Source organism: Anolis carolinensis, chromosome 2 (genome assembly GCF_035594765.1).
Source record: "Anolis carolinensis isolate JA03-04 chromosome 2, rAnoCar3.1.pri, whole genome shotgun sequence".
NCBI classification, from domain to species: Eukaryota; Metazoa; Chordata; class Lepidosauria; order Squamata; family Dactyloidae; genus Anolis; species Anolis carolinensis.
Window position 1 is genome coordinate 253,061,068 of NC_085842.1, and position 23,743 is coordinate 253,084,810.

Here is a 23,743-nt window from a genome sequence, read left to right on the forward strand (position 1 = left end):
ACCACTGCAGATGTGATTAATGTCATCTCCAGGAAACTCTATGTCCATCAGCACAACTTTGTGGTCTACGTTTCTAGGCATTTGTATTTATTTATTTATTTCAAACATTTGTATTCTATGGGCAGCCTCTGATGGAAGTTGAACACAGAGTAATGCTAGAGGACTAAAGTTTCCAAATGAAATGTTATCTCGAGTTTAAAAAATAGTGGTTTAAGTCATGGCTTTCCCAATTTCACATTAGTCTTGCACTCCTAGTCTTCATGAAAGTGAACGGCTGACTGTACATCCAAATGGTCAACAGTCTCTAGTCCTCCAATCTAGCCCTAACAAAATGAACTCAAACCAGGTAAGGTCACTGGATAGACATCTTAGGACTCAGCAGACTGCCTCAGTTCTACTGGAGAAGACTTTTCAAAATCTTGATTGAGTAAAATCTAGCCTAATGTCTTCAACTCAAAATGGCAGTGGATTCAGGATTTTTTTTCAGGTCTGTCTGAAGATTTTTGGTATGCTCTTCTGGTTTCCTATCCAAATACTACCCAAGGGTGATTCTACTGGTCCTAAATTCAGATGTGGCTAGTTATGTTTAGGATGGTAGGCATAATATTATATATGTATGTATGTATGTATTTTTATTTATTGCAGGCATTTTATCTCAAATAACTCATTATCCAACTAAACTTTCTGTAACTACAAAGATATTATTTCCAGTATCTGTGTAATTATAGAACTTGATGCTCGAGAAAGGGGATCACAGAAGCTGGGAATGACAAATTTTTATTTATTTATTTGTTTGTTTATTTGTATTAAAGCAAGTATATTCCTTCCCCCATCCAAAAATCTCTTAAACTTCCAGTTCCCATGTTGCACTGGATCCACATTATGACATATTTAACCAAGTATGCCCAAGTGAATAGGAAATTTCATATCTGAACCGGTCTTTGATGCAAAATATAGAATCTGATTAATGATAAAAAGTTATTACTTTTTAAAAAGGAAAATTCAGCAATAAAAATTCCTTCAGCCCCTATCTCTAAAAGGAGACAATCTAGAAATAACTTCTTACAGCTCTTAAGCACTGCTTTTCTTCAAATACATATCAAATATAATCAGTAAGGTTCTGATTTTAAAATACTTCTTAATGTGCCCCTTCAACCTCTTTCAGCTTAGCTATTATCTTGCAAACTGTTCAGCACTTACTGCTGCTGTCTTGACTGTCCTTCTACTTTCCCCACTTCCATGTTTGATTTTGTGATGTTGACAGACCATAAAGGCTTTTAGCTGCCTTATTTTGTGGTCCAAACTACTGTATCTGCTTAACCAGGCTTAAGTCATTATTCAAACTCTCCCAACCAGAAAACACAAACCCCCTTATTCCCCCATTTTTTTTAAAAAAACTTACACTGAAGGTTAAGAGATGGCCATTGCAAATTGCTTTTACAGAGACATGCAAACCAGGGCAGAGACAATAGCACAGAACAGTTAAATCTTGCATAATTAGCCAAAAATGTCCAACCTGATTTAAAAAATTACTTTTTGATGACCACGTTATGCTGTATATAACAGTCCTCCAAATGGGACTCCTTATGTCATTGAAGAATATGATAAGTAGAGGATTAGTATTTCTTGAGATTATTATTACTATTTCTTTTTAGGGCAGATAATGTGTTCTCAAACAATTTCCACATCTGGGTTGCATGCTTCTGGAACATGGCCATACAGCCCGAAAAATGCACAACAACCCAGTAATTCCGGCCATGAAAGCCTTCAACAACACAAATTTCCACATCAGTTAGAAAAGTTATTGCTGCCATTTGTCTTTGAAAAGACAGTAATTCTCATTTCTAGAGTTTTCTTTTCAGACAAACATGTTTGTATTTTAGCCATTTTCTTTCAGATGGTACTTGTGTGGAGATGTTTGAAAATCTGAGAAACAAGCAGTATGTATATCATCTGAGAAAAAAAATGCAAGAACAGCAAAGTTCTGGAGTCTTTGTTGTGATATGTTAATATATACATTTTTTTCCTTCAGAATCAACACTACCTCCTTAACATGCAAAAAAGTTGCAGGAAATTATGTTTTACTAAAGTTTAAAATCTAGATTACATTAGTTCCAATGCTAAATGTATTGTCCACCACTTGTAAACCACTAGGATTACAGTCACAATGGCAAATAACTTCCAAAGCCTGCACAATTATTGGAACGAATCTCAAAGAAAGTGAGTTGGACCTGGTCCCTACTGAAATCAATGGGCTTTTAGTCTGGATCCAACCCTGTATGTTACTGTTTATCCATGTGGAGTGTTTCAGCTGCTCCAGATGGCACACCAGTCACTAGTCATAAACATTTGATATAGTGTTATCTCTTCATGGAAATGCACACACTGTAGTAGTTTAAAAAGGGTGTGTTGCTACTCTTGCATGGAATTGCAACTTCCCTTTGGGGCTGGAAAGACTTTCAAGTGTCTGAAGAGTCAGTCAGTAGAGCATTGAAAAGGTGAGACTCCATCCGTTACACATGTATGTGCATGCAAGCGAGGCATGTGCACATCTGCCTGATTAGGCAAGCCCCCACCCTGTCCTCCTGCTGGAGAGAATTGAAGACTTGGATGTTTAGACAAGCTTTTGAAAATGTCTAGCCCAATGGTCTGGAATTATGATACAGCACAGCACTTTCATCCCATGCCCTTGTTCCTTAGCTACAACTTGCACTATCGCTTTCCTTTATTTTTGTTTACAGTAGGCCATGTTTTTACAACAGTTGACACTATAGGTTATTGGGCACTGTTCTGAGTTCAAATTGTTTTATATTCTAATGGTTTTATTTTATATTGTACTATGTGTTTATTTTATGCGTTGTTTTAGGCACCTTGTGCCATATGTAAGCTGCCCTGAGTCCCTTTGGGAAGATGGAGGTGGGGTACCAAAATGAAGTTATTGTTATTCTTATTATTATCTGAAACTTTGGGGATATTTTCTTGCCAATGAAGCACTGCTGTACAGATAAAATAATCTGGCTGAGAATAATAACATTAAAGTCTACCATACATTTAAAACAGGTATAAACTGTAGAAAAGATCAAACATCACTTACGGTAGATATGCAGTCCCTGACTGTAACTTGGCACCCTCCCAGAAGCAGTCCAAAGGTGTGATAATTAAACAAGGGTAAAGATGTTCTATAATCTGTCAAAATTAGAGAAAAATATAAGAATTGAAGGAACATTTGAAATAATTATTATTAACTCAAAAAATACACACTAAGGATAGCAAATATTGTCTGTACCTTGTCCATGTAGCCGGTTTCTGTGATTGGTTCTCCTGATTTATGACATAAGTGTTCCAATTTCCATTGTCTGTAAAAATTAAAAGCAAATCACATAGACAACCATGTATTAATTCAATGTATATGCCACCCAAGTAAACCAGGAAAATTTAGGGAAATGGCAAACTACAGAGGAAATGGGGTTTTAATTCATACTGAGTAAGAAATCTAGAAGGCAATAGCCAAAACAAGGGCTGTTTTTGTTAGTTACAAAGAATTTATCTTTGTAAACAGGACTTGAAGCAGGCGGAAACTGTAGAGAACATCAGTTCACCATGTGCATGAATGTACAGATTCTCTACAGTGGAGGGAAACAGCCATTTGTCAATAAGTTCTTCACTCATCTCCGTCAGCTAAGGTCTTCCTATTTCTTTGATAGCTATCAGTGTGGCAGATAGAATGTATACTATATATTTTCTTGCATTGTGCAACACACAAGCTTTAAAAAGACTTTATGGTGTAAAGGGGAGTCCTGATTTCTTTTAAGCCTGAAGGATACTGTAAGCCTATCATATAGGCATGCATACTTGTTTTTGGCCTAAGACATTGTAAAACTAAATTGGTGGTCCTGCCAGCACAAGGGTTTAACCTACTGCACCACCGGGGGCTCCAGACCACCCAGTCACTTGACATCTTGACTGGGGATGGGATAGAGTCCTGGGAGTTGCAATAAAAAACGAACTTTTCTAATTTCCAATCATCTTTTACCAGTGGTCAGCAAACATGCTTAAGGAAGCATGAAGAAAGTAGTGCCTATGATGTACAGAATTAGATAGGGGTAGAATTGACACTGGCTTTCCTCTGGTTTCCTTCACTATGCATATTAAGGAAAACTGGTAGTAGATCAGGCTACATATATTGTCAAGGAGATGCACAAATACATCCCATGTGTACCTCTGCCTTATGGAGAAATACTTAGTCAAAGTCTGACACTCTCATATCTGTCATTGTCAGCACTTCTTTTACAGTATGAAGTAGGCCTTAGTTTGGGGAGGGGAGAGAGAAAGAGCCTTTAGTTTCCCATCTTACCTGTTGTACATATAGACATGTACCCTGCTGGCCTGAAGTGCAGAATCAAGGTGCTGTCGGAGTGCTTCTGTTGTTAGTACATTAGCAAAGTCTTCTTGTGGTGTCTGAATCATGAGTTGGGGATTAAACATGGCCTCTTCTCCAATCTTCTGGCGCGTGTAACTTAACTCCCGACTCACTCGTCCACCAACTGACAGACAAATATTTACAACCTGGGATCAGCCAACAATAACTTACTCTGGATTCACATTCTAAGAGCTCACAGGCCACCAATAAACTTTCCCATATGCATGGAATGTTCTGTAGCCAGTTAAGAGCTTGAAGCAGTTTTAAAAGAACTAATTTCATCTACACTCCAGTAGCAAAGCATATACGTTTTCTCTCTCTTTTGAGAATCACTATTCCGATTCCACAAATAGAGATGTGTCTTGAGTTGATTCTTGCCAGACACGTGCTCTTTCAGTATCATACCCAAATTTCCACATGTAGAAAGTTTATTAAAAAGAAAGGAAAGAAAAGAAACCTTTTCCTTTCAGACCAGACCAAATATTTCTCTGTTACAATTTCTTACACTTGTATAAACAGTCTGCTCCAATGGCACATTTCAAGATAAATGGCTTCAATTTACACTCTTCTCCTAAATAATTTGGCAATGGCAGAAGGGGAAATGTTTATCTTCCATAAAAAGGAGGTAGGAGGGAAAGAGTAAATGAGCATTAGTATGTCTTGCTGCCGCTAGTTAAAATATAAAAATACTGTTAAGCTAGGGTCACATAACGGTGCAGGTTGAGTCGGCTACCTTTAAGAAATCAACTCCAAGTGTCTTGAATTGCTCCACTGAATTCTAATGTATCAGAATTTGGATTCCAAGGTAAGTTTGAGGTTAAGACGCACACTAATGACACAAAAATCCAGTATTCATATCATCAAGTTTAAAGGAGGGTTGGGAAATGTGTGGCCCTCCGAATGTTATTGGATTACAAGCCCCATCAATTCTAGTCAACATGACCTATGGTGAAAGATATTGGGAGCTGCAGTCCTACAATACCTAGAAGGCTACATGTCCCCAATCCCTAGTCTAAAGTAAACTAAAATATATTCCCGAGCTGCAATTCAATAGATATTTCCTTGAGTGCACTACTGAACTCAACAGGCATGATCTCTGACCAGAATACTGTTGGTGAAGGAAACGAAAATGAAAATCACAAAGGCATAGTTCTAAAGAACCATGCATGACATCCAACATATACATCAGAGTTTCTTTGCTTCCAATTCTTCCCCCGCCCCATCTACTCCTGAGGAAGAGGGAACCCCTCAAATGGTTTGTGATGCAGCATGAGGAGATGCAACCAGAGCAAAAGGAAATTTGAACAAACCAGCAATCCTCCTGTGCCTGAGCTAAAATGCACTTTGGAGGTAAGCCAACAATTTAGGGTAGAGCACATTATAGTTGTCAAAGCATCCTTTAGACACTTGAACTGTGCCATATATTATGGTATTACAACCATATACGTCTCCCTCCCTCCCCAACCCCCCTCTCAGCTTACTGTAAATACTCAATGGTTTCTTTCATCAAAACCAATGAACTGAGGCAGTTTCAATGTTACCCTTTTCTCTCCCACAGGTCTCTACAAATTGACAGGGCACCAATCACCAAAGCTAAGGGCATTTTTAACATGTGAAAATGTCAACTGATTCGTGATTATAAGCTAGGACTATAATACAGAAGTGAAGTTCCACCTAGACAGTACTTTAAGTTCTCAAATGCAATGCCGTTCCCACTATCTGCTATTCAAATATAAGAAACAGCATGCAACAGACTCAAACACATGATTTAATATCTTAGCTGACAACAGAGTTTTGGCTGTATGATATGCTTGGCACGTTCATGCTCACGCATATACACATCTCCCAGTAATCCATAGAAGTATGTTGAACCACTGCTGCCTTATGAATAGGGATTATCTGTCTGAGTAAATGCCTCTACACAGATATTGTATGTCCCTGGCATTCAACTGCCCTCTCCCCTTGGCCCTTCTGATCATACCAATAGCAAGGGCTATGTTTATACATCCCACACAGATATTCTACTTCATATAACTGTCACTTTCATATGATTCATGCCAGGTCACAGACCACTGCTTCCACTAAACGTATCAACTCATCTTATAGTGCAGACCCAAACTCATCTTCATTATGCCTAGACCCAAAAGAAGGTGGAAGCTGATGAGAGTGGGATTCCCACAAAAATGTTTCAATACACCCCTAGAAGCTTCTGAATGGTGCTTTGCACAGGAACAGGATAACCCATTTGTGTGATTCACTGAGACCACAGAGAAGAAACAAGATTTCAAAAATACACAGTACTGGAAACTTTTCCAGAATACAGTAGAGTCTCACTTATCCAACATAAATGGGCCGGAAGAACATTGGATAAGCAAATATGTTGGATAATTAGGAGGGATTATGGAAAAGTCTATTACACACCAAATTAGGTTATGATTTTACAAATTAAGCACCAAAATATCATGTTTAACAACAAATTTGACAGAAAAAGTAGTTCAATACACAGTAATGGTATGTAGTAATTACTATATTTATGAATTTAGCACCAAAATATCATGATGTATTGAAAACATTGACTACAAAAAATGTGTTGGATAATCCAGAACGTTGGATAAGCAAGTGTTAGATAAGTGAGACTCTACTGTATATGCATTTGTATATTCATAGTTGTCTGGACTGTTGTACTGCGATCAGTTATGTTTGATGGACTAAATATTGGATTGAACATTATAGTTATTCTTCTGAGGAAGTAAGCGTTGACAATCCCAAATGTTCAGAGGAATAGACTAATAAACAAACACACTGATATTTCATAAAATCTCTTCCTCGTCACTCAAATAGGACAAATGTCATATGTTGTCTGCACCTACAGACCTATAGTGAAACAAAATGTTCAGTTAGTTTAGTGGTTCTCAACCTGTGGGTCCCCAGGTGTTTTGGCCTACAACATCCAGAAAGCCCAGCCAGTTTACCAGCTGTTAGGATTTCTGGGAGTTGAAGGCCAAAACATCTGGGGACCCACAAGTTGAGAACCACTGAATTAATTGTTTGAATAATTTTTTCAAGCTACAATGAAACGGGTAAATGATGCTGATTGTTAGTGAGTGAAGCTGTAAGTACAATAAAAGAAAGTCCAAGTGTTGATTTAAGGTATTTCAGGTACAACTCATTTAGGTATGGGACCCTGAAAATAATATTCTTTCTAACGGTGTAATACTTTCCTGATAAATATAAGGGAAGTATCTGTTGTTCTTTTTATATGATTGAAAACATTAGAATACAATAAGCTTTGAATGTGTTTGAACAGAATACTTTAACCAAGCACAGTAAATCAGATAGCATTATCTCTCAAATCATACTGCACTGGAATGTACTAGTGGGTTAAAAAAAATGAAACCAGTCATCATATTTATGAAGAACTGAACATGTATGTGTCTATATATCTGTGTACACTTTTTACTTATTAATAAGAAGAATGTATGGAATCAATTTTAATAACTGGGTAACAGGTATCCAAGATTAATTTAAAAAACCATCTCCACATGGTGTGTTTACCTTCACCAGAGAGCATTATATATTTTTAAATAAAACTTTCAGTTCATCTTGCAGAAATACCATTGATATCTTGCTATTCAAATTTATAGTTCAAATGTTAGACTCTAACATCCATAATTCATATATTATTTTATTTTTGGATTCACTAGAATTAAACACTAGTATCAGTCAAGGGGTCAAATCTTGTTCAAGACAAAAGACAACATTCCTCTTCTCTACTGAAAGTGGCCAACTGTTTAGTATCAACAGAAATTATTGCTTCTTACTCAAGGTTCTGTCAAACTATATTAATCTCACTTAACAAGGCAAATTTAGCTAATCAGCATGACATCACAGCAGGCAGGAAAAGCGAGACTCTTCTCCTTTTCAACCATAAAACCATACATGAAAATCTGCAGATAAACAGATGTGAATAAAATGATTTAAAATGTGAATTTTAGTACTAAATACTTATTAAAGGAATTTACACACAAAAGTTGGTTCTCAAGATAATAAATTCAAAGCTTCAATGAGTTCAAAAATCAGATTCAGAAATAAGGTATCAAACGCCCTTCGGTAAAAATGTTCAGGATACCTAGAACAGTTTTTTTTAAAAAAAGTAGCAACAGAGAGAGCCTTATGAAAATGTTCTTTTTAAAATTCTTATTTTAAACCCTTATAGCATAAGGATCTTATGGACACTAATGTCTCAGTGCAAAGGAATCTTGTAGCACCTCTGAGACTAACTGAAAGAAATTTTAGCATAAAGTTTTGTAGACTGACAGCCTGTCTACTCTGGCCAAAACCCCCATAAAAGGTAGAGAGTAAAGCTTTCCCCTGATATTAAGTCCAGTCATGTCTGACTCTGGGGGTTGGTGCTCATCTCCATTTCTAAGCCGAAAAGCCGGCGTTGTCCGTAGACACCTCCAAGGTCATGTGGCCGACATGACTGCATGGAGTGATGTTACCTTTCCGCTGGAGCGGTACCTATTGATCTACTCACATTGGCATGTTTTCAAACTGTTAGGTTGGCAGGAGCTGGGGCTAACAGTGGGCGCTCATTCCGCTCCCGCGATTTGAACCTAGGACCTTTTGGTCCGCAAGTTCAGCAGCTCAGTGCTTTAACACACTTCGCCACTGGGGCTCATACTCATCGCAAATGGACCCACTGGCTGTCCCCATGACATACAATGCTTGCAGATGAATATTACAATTTTCCCCACTATACTCTAACTTTGCCCTCCCTTTTGGCCAAGTCAGTGGATATTTCAGAGTTTGCTGGAACTTCTGACATATTCTAGAACTGCGGGGCAGTCTGGACAGCAGGCTGGGGTCTGATTCAGACATCCATTATCCAAATGGACACTGCTTCCATCACCCTGTGCTGATCACAGGACATGGAAGGGATGAATCATGCACATATCACCACTGCAGCTTCTAGCTGGCCACAGTGCTCCATCCGAGCCCTTGGTCATTGTGGGCACTTCTGATGTCTCATGGGATGTGCACATGGTGAAGGAGGGGAGCTAACCTGCCTGGTGTAAACACATCCTCAACCTACTTCCTCAGTAGACAAAGCATATATCTACAGTGTGGAATTATGCAGTTTGATACCACTTTAACTGCCATGACTCAATGTTAATAAGTTGTAGTTTGGTGACATACTGGCACACTTTGGCAGAGAAAGCTAAAGACTTTTTAAAACTACAACTCCTATGATTTCATAGTATTGAGCTTTGGTGTTTAAAGTGGTGTCAAACCGCATTAATTCTATAGTGTAGATCTACCTGAAGTCTACAAAAGCTTATTCTACAATTTCTTTCACTTAGTTAGTCTATGAGGTAGTACCAGGTCCTTTGTAGACTGATATTCCAGCCTAACACAGGTATGTCTTTGAATTCAAATGCCTCAAGTAACAAAGTACCCACCATGCATCAGAGTGGAGGGATATGGACCACGATCTATAAGGACAATCTTAAGATATAGGCAGATTGGAACAGAAATTCATCTATATTTGATTCACAGTCCAAATTCACATAATTCTGAGAATAACTAAGGGCTTTTCCCCACTGCCAGCCAAAATATTTGCCATGGCAAAGAAACTCATGGTTTGTTCTCAAGTAATGTTGATAAAGTATGTATGTCCATAGTGGAACTGCAGCGAAGAGGGAGAGTCCTGATGAGTAGTACCGTATTTTGACCACAAAAAGGACACCATGCATACAGATATTCCAAACAATATTCCCCAAACAAAAACTGCAAAAAATCCTATTAGATAGGGATACCAAAATTATTGTGGTTTACTTCCCCTTTCTCCCCCTCCCCTCGCTTTCTTCACACTCCCTTGGAATAGAAAACAATGGAAAAAGCATTCATTTTTCAAAATATTGTACAGCATATTGTGGAATACTACTAGCTCTCAAATGACCCATTATTCTCAACAACAGCAATGCAGTTCTAAACATTGAATTAGATAATAATATATGGAAAAATAACTAGTGTACATATATACACTTATAAACAATGTAACAAGACATTTTGGCTGCTTTCTGGCTTTTTATGCAAGTCCTTATTATGTTAGGCTCCTCAATCCACTTAACTCTGGAACAGATCAAGAACAGATCAATTTAATGTTAATAGACATAAGTGGATTACAGGCTGGAGCCTCATCTAATTTCTGCATCTAAACTGAGCAGGTCACAATATCACTACTGCTTTATTCTGTAGATGTATTTCGGGCCATTGCAACTCAGTTACTTCTGGCAGAGTATTTGCAAAACAAGTAACATTTGGAAGCTACCTTGCATTAACAAACTCATCAATAAACCAGTTGAAGCTTTGATCATATTGGAACTTCAAAGTAGCCATGCAGTTAATCAATAAATTAGCCCATAGGCCATATCACAATACCAAACCAAACAATAAGGTTTGATAAGACTTGACTACACTCAATGTAGTAAGTTAAAATAAGACACTTATAATAATACAGTAAATAAAACTGAATATATGCATCATATTTCCTTATCACCCCTACAATTTACCCCAATCAGCCCCACATATGTGGTTCTCAAACATAGATTTGCTTAAATTTGTTTTATATGTTATTTTTGGTGGTAGTCATGCAGTTTTAAAGGAAACATATAACTATCAGGAAGCACAAACAACCATTAATAGTTGATACTAATAACAGAACCCACTGTTGAAAGCACTCCAGGAAGACTAAAAATGGCTATCCTTGGCTAAAACGTTTGGAAAATATATTTTGAATATGTTTCAGGGTCCCCACCAAAATGAGCAGGACACCTCACCTATAAATTATTGGCTTTCAGTCATCCAAAACATCATCTCCAATTATAACAACAACAACAACAACAACAACAACATAACTTTATTTCCATCCCACCATATCTCCCCATGGGGACTCAGGGTGGTTCACAACAGATAGTGGCAAACATTCAATGCCGTAGAGTGCAAACAGAAACAAAAACGACCATAACGTGTCCACAATTGAAAAAACCCTTTTCTGCATATTTCTTTTTCTTCATATTTCAATTTAGGTGGTCACATGCTCTGTATAACAGAGAACTATTTTCTGTTTGAAGGCATGTCAGAAGAGCCTTCTTTTAAAAAAGAAGACCAAATTAAATATAAAGAGTAAGAACAAGGGGATTCAGGATGGCTGATCACTATTAGTACCTGGACTCAACAGTCATACAATTCACCTGATTAGTCTTTCTCACCTGGGTGAGACATACTGAATATCTGCTTAAATCAGTGGTTCTCAACCTGTGGGTCTCCAGATGTTTTGGCCTTCAGCTCCTAGAAATCCTAACAGCTGGTAAACTGGCTGGGATTTCTGGGAGTTGTAAGCCAAAACACTTGGGGCACACAGGTTGAGACCCACTGTCTTAAATCATACAGCTCATTTCTGATGTTGTTTTTATAAATATATCTGTGTCCTTTTTAACCTGTTTTTAGAGAAGTGTAAGTGGCTACCCTTATTCAGATGGAAAATACTACACAGAGGGCCTTAAGCTGATTCTTTTATGTAGATGACTCTATCGGGTTTTGTACTGCAAGTTTCATAATTAGCCTTAATCTGATTGGATATGTGCACCCAAAAACCCTTCTTCTCACATGTGCTGATGCATCTATATCAATTTTTTTCACGTCCTGACTATGAAGAGTTTTATATGCCACCAGTATTTGAATTATGTTCATGAATAAATGAGAAGTCAGTGGCCAAAATGAAGGAACGGCTTAAGGTAGCCATAGTATATGAAACCAGATACAATTCCCATTGCCATTCTGTCTCTTTGCTGATGTTTCTGAATGGTTTATCAATGTAACACCATGCATAATGCAACTGTAAGCCTCATACCAGTATTTTAATTGACTTATTGGGAGTTTTCCTTCATTTATAGAAGAAGCTTTCCTTCATTTAAAGAAATCTACTCATCTGTTTAAGAGGCTCATGTGCATGCCAGGGAGCTAGCCAATTTCTTCTAAAGAGGAGTTTCTGTCATACCAAACGTCTTGGTCATTTTCTTAGTATTCTCAATATCAACCAATAGAAGAATCCATCACACCAGCTAGAATATCTCCCAAAGGTCTCTAGAGTGCACCAGAATCCATCAATCTTGAGGTAGAAGACGCAGAAGCATTTTTCTTTCCCCCCCCTCCAAAATATAATAATAATAAATGAAAAAACCAAACAACCAAATGCAGTTTGATTTCGCAATTGCAGCTCCCTCACTTTTTCTGATGGCAAGACTAGTCCTAATCTATATGTCAACTAGGAAAAAATTACATTACTTAAGGCATAAAACTGCTGCACAGGGTACTGAAATTAAGGCCTCCACGTTATCCCAAAAATATATTTGAGTAACTGACAGCGAAAAACAATCTTAATACTGGCTAGGGAGTTATAGAAGCTGTAGTAAAAAAATGACTTTCCAAATGTCTACTTCTTACCACTAAAGAACCAGTCATACTTGTTTATTGCAAATCTAAACAGCACCTCTCTACTCTGAAACAAACATAAAGGCTACTAACTATAATAAGGACACCTGCCCACAAAAGCTTGCATTAAGGCCATTGTATTGTTTCCCAGACCCCTGAGCAGCTGCCAGGTGGCAACAGCTTTTAGTCATTTCTAACCTGAGGCATATTTGAACTCATGACCTAGAGGTGAAAGGCTCTGTATCCCATTACAAAGCCCTACAGCCACACTCTGTACCTTACCAATGCATTAAAAGTGGTCTGCAATACCAGAACTGGGAAGAACCCTTAATAAAACTAAGTTTTATTTGGTCATCAATGATAACAGAATTCCTGAACTGCAGAACAGTTAAAAGATGCAGTAATTTCAGTTTTATGTTTTCCCTTTGAAATTGCCAGATCAACATTGCCTCTTGAGTGATTCAACTGAGAGTTCATTTCTCTTTTACAATGGCATTTTCTCATCTTTCACTGCCACCGACCTTATAATTATCCTAACAGGCTCCATAAAACACAGTACAGTAGAGTCTCACTTATCCAAGCCTTGCTTATCTAAGTTTCTGGATAATCCAAGCCGTTTCTGTAGTCAATGTTTTCAATATATCATGATATTTTGGTGCTAAATTCGTAAATACAGTAATTACAACATAACATTACTGCGTATTGAACTACTTTTTCTGTCAAATTTGTTGTAAAACATGATGTTTTGGTGTTTAATTTGTAAAATCATAACCTAATTTGATGTTTAATAGGCTTTTCCTTAATCCCTCCTTATTATCCAAGATATTCGCTTATCCAAGCTTCTGCCGGCCCGTTTAGCTTTGATAAGTGAGACTCTACTGTATATCATTCTGTACAAATCCACAAGCATCTACAGACAGTTTAAATCAGTGGAAGAACCCAGCATTAAACATTAATCCTGAATTACAAAATGACTGATAAGACAAATTTATATTGCTCGGTTATTTATTTTCATAAGAGACAGAAGTATTTATTTTGTGCATATTATACTGTATCAGTAGATTTATAGTAAAATAAAATGACATATAGTATCTGGACAGATGCATTTAGCTTCCAGCACTGTTTGAACACTATTTTGTACTTAACTGCATGAAACCCCTGTCAGGTCAGACTCCTTTTGGATATTTGCAGGTGCAAATATCTAGATGCACACAGGGTAGGTTTCCAAAGGTGGATAATACTATAAACCAAAATACTTGCCTTCAGGGGCCAGCAGGACATGTTTTGCAATATTGTACTTTTAGAACTCTTTCTGTGGATGTGTACAGCTGGCACTCCACATTTGCTGGGGTTAGGTGCAGGGCCAACACAAAAGTGGGAGAACCACAAATGAAAAGGTGTTCTTTTTTGATAGAACACTTTCTAAGCATTTGAAGATTTTCCCAGTGGGATGCTGGAAGTTCATCACAAAATATAAAGCCTATAAAGCCCTAAACAGTTCTGGCCAAGCTTACTTGTTTGACCGTATCTTCCCTGTTTGACTGTATCTTCCCCTATGAACCACCTTGGAGATTAAGATAGTCTGGAGAGGCCCTGCTCTTGATCCCGTCTGCTACGCGACTAGCGGGGACAGAGACAGGGCCTTCTCAGTGGTGGCCCCTCGGTTGTAGAACTCCCTAGAGATATTAAATCAGCCCTCTCTTTCCTAGCCTTCAGAAGGAAAGTAAGAACCTGGCTCTGGGATCAGGATTTTGGAGAATAGCGCAGTGCAATAATATATTTGGAATATATGCAATGACTATGAAACAGCCTTAGACTACAATTTCTGGATGGCGTGATTTTAATATTGAATATAATGTTTTTAAATATTTAATATGTATTAATCTTAATACAATTTATTTTAAGCTTAATGTTTGTATGTGTTTAAGGCATTGAATAATTATCATATGTAAGCCGCCTTGAGTTCCCTTCAGGGTAGAGAAAGGCGGGATATAAATAGGGAAAATAAATAAATAAAATCACATTGGAGGACTCACCAATGCCTTAAAAAGCATTATTTCTAGAAACCTCTAGGTCCAACAAAGTACAGTAGAGTCTCTCTTATCCAACGTAAATGGGCCGGCAGAATGTTGGATAAGCGAATACGTTGGATAATAAGGAGAGATTAAAGAAAAGCCTATTAAACATCAAATTAGGTTATGATTTTACAAATTAAGCACCAAAACATCATGTTATACAACAAATTTGACAGAAAAAGTAGTTCAATACGCAGTAATGCTACGTAGTAATTACTGTATTTACGAATTTAGCACCAAAATATCACAATATATTGAAAACATTGACCACAAAAATGCGTTGGATAATCCAGAATGTTGGATAAGCGAGTGTTGGATAAGTGAGACTCTACTGTAATTCAATAGTCAAAATCCAGCTGCAGTTGACCACAAAGTTGCACTGGAGGACCTAGATATGACTATAAAGAACGTATGGTGGTAAACCAATCAGTGAATAATGAAATCTACAAAGGTTAAACCTCCAAATGTATAATTCTTCTCTGAGTGGTGGAATATTTTAACCCTCTGTGTTGTACACATTGGGAGACTTAAAGAAAACATCGAAGGTGGGAGGAGTAAAAGATGATGCACATCTTTAATGAATGGGGAGATAGCTATGTCTAAAAAGGATTTCCCAATCTTAGAAAACTTAACATGCAGGGAAATTAAAAGGAATGAACATAGCATGGAACAAGGTACAGTTTCTTTCATGTATTCCCTACCAGCTGCTTGCTGTACCATCTGTTGTTGCCTAAGCAGCTTCCCTTTCAGTGGCTTTGAAGCAGAACTGCACTCACTGTTGGACACAATCAGGTCAGGTCAGCAGCCCCTGCGCCCCATTCACACACCCCTCCCCACCCCCAAACCTGCAGCCTGCCACAGGCCCCTCTATCGGGAGGTTTCTTCTTGGTCAGTGGCTCCCAGGATGAAGCTGGGGTTTGTTTTTCACACGTTACTAATTCATCACACAGAAAAGATGCAGGTAGTGATTTCTGTTTTGTGATTTATTAAAAAGAAACAAATTAAAATCAGACACAGTTTTAACTTCTGAAGTAATATTGGTTATACTGCAAAAGCCTACAAATGAGACAAGCCATCCAGACTTGACTTGCATAAAATTTCTGTCCAACAACTAAAAAGTGGAAACAACATTGGAATTTGTTAGAGGAAAATTTATGAAGCCAAACGTCTTAGCTGCAACCAGTATAATCTTTTTCTCTCTCAATCTCTCTCTCTCTCTCTTTCACACACACACACATGTACAAAGAGTAAGTACTCTCACACACTGTGCCAGAGCATTCAGTGTGTTGCATAACATTAACCCCAGCTCCCTTCTCTCAGCTTCTGTGGAGCTGACATCACCTCTTAGCTCTAAGCACTCTTCTCACCATTATACAGCCAAGTCCCCTTTTCATTGGCTTTCCTCGGGAGGCCGCATGGGGCAGAACACAATGGAAATCTCCAGCTTCACACACAGGATCCCCCAGCCTGCAAGGAACATCACACTGGACTGATTTATTTTCAGCACCGTTCCTTCCCTCTGCATCTGTGCAGGGAAACACACATCACTGGGAGCCACTTTCATGATTTTGTTGCGATCAGGATTAGCTGGATTAGGGGCCGATTCATAAGGACTCCCTGTGGCTGTGAGGAAGTTTCATCACAAGGTCAGTGTGGTGTGAACTATATTCTGTCAACACCACCACTCCTTATAGCCAACTACACAAAAAACGAGGCACAAAGAAGAAAGTTGCAAATTTGAAATATGCGAATGAAACAGTCGATGGCAACAAAAGAGATTTACAAGTTTTCTCCTTGGCCGTTTTTGATATGCACGCAATCTGCACCGTTTTCCTTCAGTTTTTTTAAGTGCACCAAAACCTGCATTAGTCATTTTTAATTTAGAAAGAATTTAGTCATTTAGGAGGTGGGAGGAACCTGGGGAATAAATATAGCAACTCACATACAAAATCACAGAGAAACCTTTTGGCACCTCTTCTAAAAAGCAGTCATGGAGCTTGAAGATTGTTGCACTGTTGAGATTTTATTGCATATAATGCTGTCACCGTCAAGACCATTTAATTCCAAGCCCCTTAAGTGCAATAACTATTACAGACTTCTTTTAAAGAGAGAAAGTGATGGCTGGAATGTAAGGGCAAGAAGAGGAAGGTAAACATGAAGCTATGTTGAAAATTACAGTTATGACATTATCTTTGCTCTCCCCCACAACACACAATACAACCAAATTATTAACTTATTTGAAAGGGGGGGGGAACAGAGATTGTGTGTGTGTGCGCACATATTTTTAAGCACAACCGTCAGTTGCACTGAGCTAGGCTGTTCAATCAAAGCCTTATCTGTTATATTTCTGCCTGTCTTTCTCCTCTGTTTAGCACATTCACCAACAAGAAAAAGGAGCCAAGCAATGGAAGCTTTGACCTGCAGCTGTAACACAATACTTTCGCACAGCCCTGCCGACCCCTGACATAAATTTTACACCGCAGCTGGCATTTACACACTTAGCATTACCATATGTATAGCCTACTCTGTGCTAATTATGCTAATCACCTGTCTAACTCTCTACTGCGAAAAAATGGTTGTATTTAGCAGTCCACTGCCTACAAATGCAGCTTACTGTGTGGCTGAAATGTACATTCAGACAGCCCTGAACGGCAAGATTTTTCCACGTTGCTGGCTTCATTCAGTGCACAGAAAAATTTATTCAAGTCAACTGGTTTCGGTCTGCAACAAAAAAGTTACGAGAAAAAAGTGAGTGTGTTCCTGCCCTAACATTCTAAGTCTGCTTGCAAGCAAAATGATAAATCAATTGGTGTGGGAAACAAAAACGGGAGAGAGGTTTCTTTTGCAAGCCATGTGAAACTGTAGCCTATTTTTTTAAAAAAAGAAAAGAAAGTAAAAGAAAAGGAGAGGAGAAAAAAAAGGTCATCCTAGTTTCCCAAATCTCTAGAGGGAAGAAAGTAGTTAATAGATAGTTAAGCCAGAACACAATTCTCTTAAATACTTTTTTTTCAAGCTTCCAAGTGCAGATATCAGAAGTGTGTGATTTTTCTTTTGTTTTCAAATCTTATGCATGCTTCAAACTGCCAACACAGTATCACTTCCCATGGATTTACTTTCCTGGAGTGCACCAATGTGCAACCATAAAGGGCCTTTTGTACTAGTGTAAGCTAGGAGTAACTTCCCAGAAGGTAATTGACTAAAGCTGGTGTGAAACTCAAATGAATTAAACAGAGTTAAATCTGAAAATAAATAAAATTGGAATAAGGTGCAATTCAACAATTACACAAAGGACAAACACAGACACTCATATATCAATTCTGTCACTCTCCTGTCTACCCCAAAGAAAAAGATTGAGTCTCTTGTGCAAGATAAAACAAACTCTGGTGGGATTTTGAAAGTTATAATTGTGACAACAAAGGGAAAAAATAAAAAAATATTTCTGCAGAAATCCACTAAACAAGTCTATATGAGATGATAAACCCATAGTTGGAAGTTGCAATTCCTTCTTGCAGGTACTGAATATATTCACAAACAAATATGCTCAAACAAACTTTTTTGTGTCCCAAACTAAGAATGATTTCATATTTATTTATTTCAGTGATCCTCAACCTGTGGGTCCCCAGATGTTTTGGCCTTCAACTCCCAGAAATATTAACCGCTGGTAAACTGGCTGGGATTTCTGGGAGTTTTAGGCCAAAAGACCTGGGGACCCACAAGTTGAGAGCCACTGGTCAATTTGCATAACATTTCTTCAATATTTTCAGTCTACTTCTAGGACAATAGGTCAATGCTTTTGAAAAATATATTTAAAAAGCTGCCGGTTCTGACAGACATTAGACTGGAATTAGGCATGATGTCAAGCATCATGATAAACCATCTCCTTGAGTTACCAATATTGCTTCTGGGCCTAGTTCACAGTGATTTTATTTTTATTTTTAAGGCCCTAAAATTTGGAGTCTCTGGTCTATATGCTCTCCCAAATAATTAGATCAGCTTCAGAGGGACTTCTATGTGCCTTCACATTCTGAGGTGTGGCGTGGCGCATGAGACATAATCTTCATTGTGGTATCACAACTGTTATTAACATCTTTGCTGACCACTACTATGCAGTTAATATATGGCTTTTCTGTAAAGCATTTCGGAAAGGAACTGTTTGATATGGATTTATTGAATCCAGATTATTTATATATGGTTTATGAAGAAAACGCAACACAGGAGAATCTGATTAGTTTCAATAATTGTTTTTTAATTGCTTATGGCTGTCTAGGATCTGCTAATGTTGCCCTGGCTATCTCCACCAATTCTCTCCCTATGTCTTCTAGAATGCATTGGATGCACGGAGGAAATCAAGCCATCCCTCAATTGCACCGGGCATAGTCTGCATAAATCACATTTTGGACTATGCATTTAAGTATCACCCATTCAGCATGGCCAGTAGACTGTGGGAATCATAGTCCAAAAATATAATTTTTCCAAGCTCTAGTGCTGTCAGTGAGAAAGATAAGGAACCACTGAAATCTTTCTTGCTCATATGAAGAGGCTGCTCTGTTTATTGCCTGATTGAAAACAGTAGTTGAAATGGGATTTTGTCACATAAGTATCTGAATGGTGCTGCTTTTAAGGGATAAAAAACTGGGGGGATATATATCTTTGTCAAATGGATTTGAAGGTGTCCAGTTGTGGTTTCTAATTGATGGCCACCATAAAGAACATTTATGTCTGAATGAAGGAATCAATCAATCAATCAATCAATCACATCTGAGATGCAGATTGTACACCCAACAATTTATCAAAGGTTTCTCATTCAACAGTCAGTAACGGATACAGGCTCTGATCCTTAACATCATGAGGAATTGCGTGACTCTGTTGCTCCTAATTATCCACCTTTCATGTTAATTCCTATTACACCAGGGTGGGCAACTGCAGGCTACATTGCTGCAGATGGATCAACCAGGATAGGTGTAACATTGTTTCTGGTTCCATGGAACAGACAAAAATAAGGCTGATTTCTGTGCAGTATTGTGACAGGGTAGGAATGAGGGAGTGCCAAGTCAAGAGATGCAAAATACATATGTTGGGTCAGTTTGACAATGTTTTTACCAGTGAGACCCATTTTTAGCCATTTTTAAATCGAGAGTCTGGAAACATTGGCCACAAACTGGGGGCCATGTGGAGCCCATGTGACATATTTTCTCTATCCCATTCAGCACTTAGCAGGGCTTTAATTCACAATAAGACATGCAGAACACAATTAGCTTGCTAAGCTTTTGTCTTCAATAACTTAAATTTAGTTTAACATATTTTAGATGATATTGTAAATACTCTTGAAAGTGAAGATATGATTGAAAATGGAAGCATTCAATACCACAAATAGCAATGGTGGCTATCAAATTAAATTGTTTCACAGTCAGTTTGAATAAATTCATAGTGGATCAGGGTCTATATTAACAATGATTAATTTAAACAAATGGACTATAAAACTGTTTAAGCAGATATGCTGAGAGCCAGTATGATGTAGTTTCATTGCTGGATAATGACCCTGGAGATCAAGGCTCAAAACCCTGCTCAGCCACAGAAACTTACTGAGTGACTTTTAGCAAGTTACACTCTCTTTTAGCATCAAAAGAAACTTCTGCAAACAAATCTTGCCAAGAAAAATCCATGATAAGTTCACCATAAGGTCACCATATGTTAGAAATGACTGTAAGGCACATAACAATTATCACAATAACAGCAAAAACAAAAACAACAACAGGGCTATATCAATTTTTTAGCCTCAACAAGGATAGACTTAACAGATTTATATAACCACAGCCTCAACAAAAACCATTAATTCAATGGGTCTACTCTAGTTGGGACTAGCAACTGGATTTTGCTGAAGGCTATCAATGGCAAGAAGGAACTCTCACAGTCAAAGACATCATATGGCTTTAAATCAGAGTTTGAAAAAGTTCCTTTTTGGACTACAACTCCCAGAATGGTGATTGTGGGAACTACTGTCCTAAAGATAACATTTCCAAGTTCCTACACTATGGATGAAGAAGACAAACTGGGTTGTTGTATGTCTTTCGGGCTGTGTGGCCATGTTCCAGAAGTATTCTCTCCTGACGTTTCGCCCACATCTATGACAGGCATCCTCAGAGGTTGCCTGCCATAGATGTGGGCAAAACGCCAGGAGAGAATACTTCTGGAACATGGCCACACAGCCTGAAAGACATACAACAACCCTGTGATCCCAGCCATGAAAGCCTTCAACAACACAGAAGACAAACTGTTGGAGTCCCCTCTGCTTTTCCAAAAGCATCCTGTAGCTTATTACTCCAACTTCTCCAGTCACTAGGAACAAAAGCAGGAGTCTCTTGCCTTCCTATTCTCTTTATGGATTTCCCAGAAGGAACTTGTTGGCTGCTGGGAAACTTTAGGCAAAGCTAGAGAGAACTTTTATCTGATCCATCAGAAAAAAATTCTTTATGTGTAACTGATGCAGAAGAAAGCCAGCCTTCTGATTTGGGGTGCAACATGGGTGCCATACATACATGTAATACCTGCAACAAAAGATCTTTTTCAAGGGGCAGTGTTTTATACATGCTATGTAAAGATTATACAAAGTGCAGCTCTCTAACAAAAATGGGAAGTAGTTAATTTAATTATTCTTATCCTATTTTTTTAAACAAACAATGCAATGTTGTTTTCAAAACTGTATGGAGTACAATCAATACTGTATTTGCTTTCCAACATTTTGGTTTCAGTCGGCACTCCTTGCCAGTCCAAAGTATTAATTTATCTGGGCTTTTGCAGCTACAGAAACCTAGCCGTGTAGCCAAGAACTAAAACAACACTACAACTACTGTGCTCTTTTCAGAGGAGAGAGACTTTTTTCCGCCTTGCTCTTAAAAAAAAAGGAGATGGACCACCCTGCTCTCATGGCACAGAGCACTGTTTACATTGCAAGACTTGACTGTGTAATACATCTGGCATTTTTGGGCAGGATTCCTGAGCTAGAGGCCAGAAGCCCTTAAGCAATGATTTAAGGGAAGGGGGAAAAACTTACAAGTCAACTGAACAGTGTTCGTTCCTGATGTGTTGCACTACATTTTTGATTACTGACTGAACAAGTACAAATATGCTGGTCGGTAAACGGAAGGAGGAGTGAAGAATTTTAAAGAATTCTTTAGTTTTTTAAATGATCAGTGAGTTAAGAATGACTTACAAGTATCTGAGTGTATGTTGCTGGATATACAAGTTAAATACATTCATCCACTTGTGCAGAATATGGAAGATTCACAGACACCATGGAAAATACTTATATCTTTAAGATTGAAATGTGTCTTGGGATCACTAAAACCAAGATTTTTTGCCATCATGGTCAGTAACCTTCACTTATTCAATAGTGATATTTTTGTTACATAGTCTGAAATATTGTTGACTGAGAGGGGGGGATTGCAAACAAAAATAAAATGTTTTGAAAAGAAAAATGTCATATCAAATCAGTTAATTTGGATAATCTGCTAAAATGATATCTCACATTCACTCCCCAACACACAAACAAAATCTATCTTCCACTTTGGTGTCATATATGCAATTAATATGCATGAAGACTGACTGACTGACAAGGAGGAGAACAATTTAAATCTCAAAACATTGCATGAAGGTGTTTTTTTTGTGGGAGAAATTTTGTTAAATCCTATTTCAGCAAGAAATATTTAAATTTCAGCTTAAGTCACACACTGCTGTCCATGAGATTTCATGACGCTTGACTTTATCCGGTCATGCTCATAAATTAAACAGAGGGGGTTCTGCTCTTGCCATACAAAGCAGCATCCTCAAAACAGATGAAACAGTTTGCTTAGGAACATTTTGACAATAAGGGAACAACTATTGACAATAAGGGAACAAGTAGAAATGGCACAATGTTGCTTAGAATAAGAAAATAATCAAAAGATACAAAGAGTATGACTGAATAATTACTATTATCCACAATTCCACTGTATACATCTCATAAATACCTAAATTCAATGAAATACGTGTATTTACCATATACCACCTGATAATGTCTACCAACATAACCCAGCAAATTTATTTACCTGACAGTTGATCTTTATCATTCAAAGATGTGTTCCCCTCCTAAAGTTTTAAAGTGATTTGCATCACAGTGTAGTTTTCTGTTATCTTACACAGTATTTTGATGCAATATAGAATACAAGGAAGGAATATGTTTGACAACAGAAATTCTCACTTGGAAGATCAGCACACTGATTTTGATCAGCAGGAGTTTAGAAATGCTAACATGGAGTAACATACCCAGAACCATGAATTCACAATCTGTCTACAGATGTGAAAAAGAAAGCTGGTGTGGGCAAGTTAAAGCTGGCATCCTAGTGGACATGGTTTTAGCAGGTCATGGAAAGGTCAGCTTTGAAGGCGAAATCCATATGAAATATAAACATGGCATTGTGAAAAACCAGACAGATCTCCCATAGCTTCATCCAGCCAGCACTAATCTAGGCATCAGCTTTGGAGAATAATCTAAACAAAAGGATCAGTCAGTTCAAACATCTGGAAGTTGTCATATTTTTGGAGTCTCCTAACAGTTAAACACATAACCAAAGGATCCAGTTGCACTTTCAAACTTGCTGGTCAAAGACTGTAGAAGGAATAAACAGAGAAGAACCATAATCCCCAGTATTCTTGAAAACAATGTTTAGAAACTGAAGGTGTCAAGGAGACATATACACAAGGATGAGACTGGTAG

The 23,743-nt window shown here is 37.9% G+C and overlaps 1 protein-coding gene across 4 annotated transcripts in view; it reads right to left on the minus strand.

Moving 5' to 3' along the window:
• Positions 1–23,743, minus strand: part of ptch1 (patched 1) — a 128,941-nt gene that overhangs the window by 52,624 nt on the left and 52,574 nt on the right. For all 4 annotated transcript variants that reach the window (XR_010003431.1, XM_062972081.1, XM_062972082.1 and 1 more), the window contains exons 3-5: positions 4,355–4,544; positions 3,287–3,356; positions 3,095–3,186 (exon numbers count right to left, since the gene is read on the minus strand). Coding sequence is in view for 3 of the 4 variants with exons in the window: in XM_062972081.1 (XP_062828151.1) it covers positions 3,095–3,186; positions 3,287–3,356; positions 4,355–4,544 (352 nt within the window). In the remaining variant the exon portion in view is untranslated. The remainder of the gene's footprint in view (positions 1–3,094; positions 3,187–3,286; positions 3,357–4,354; positions 4,545–23,743) is intronic.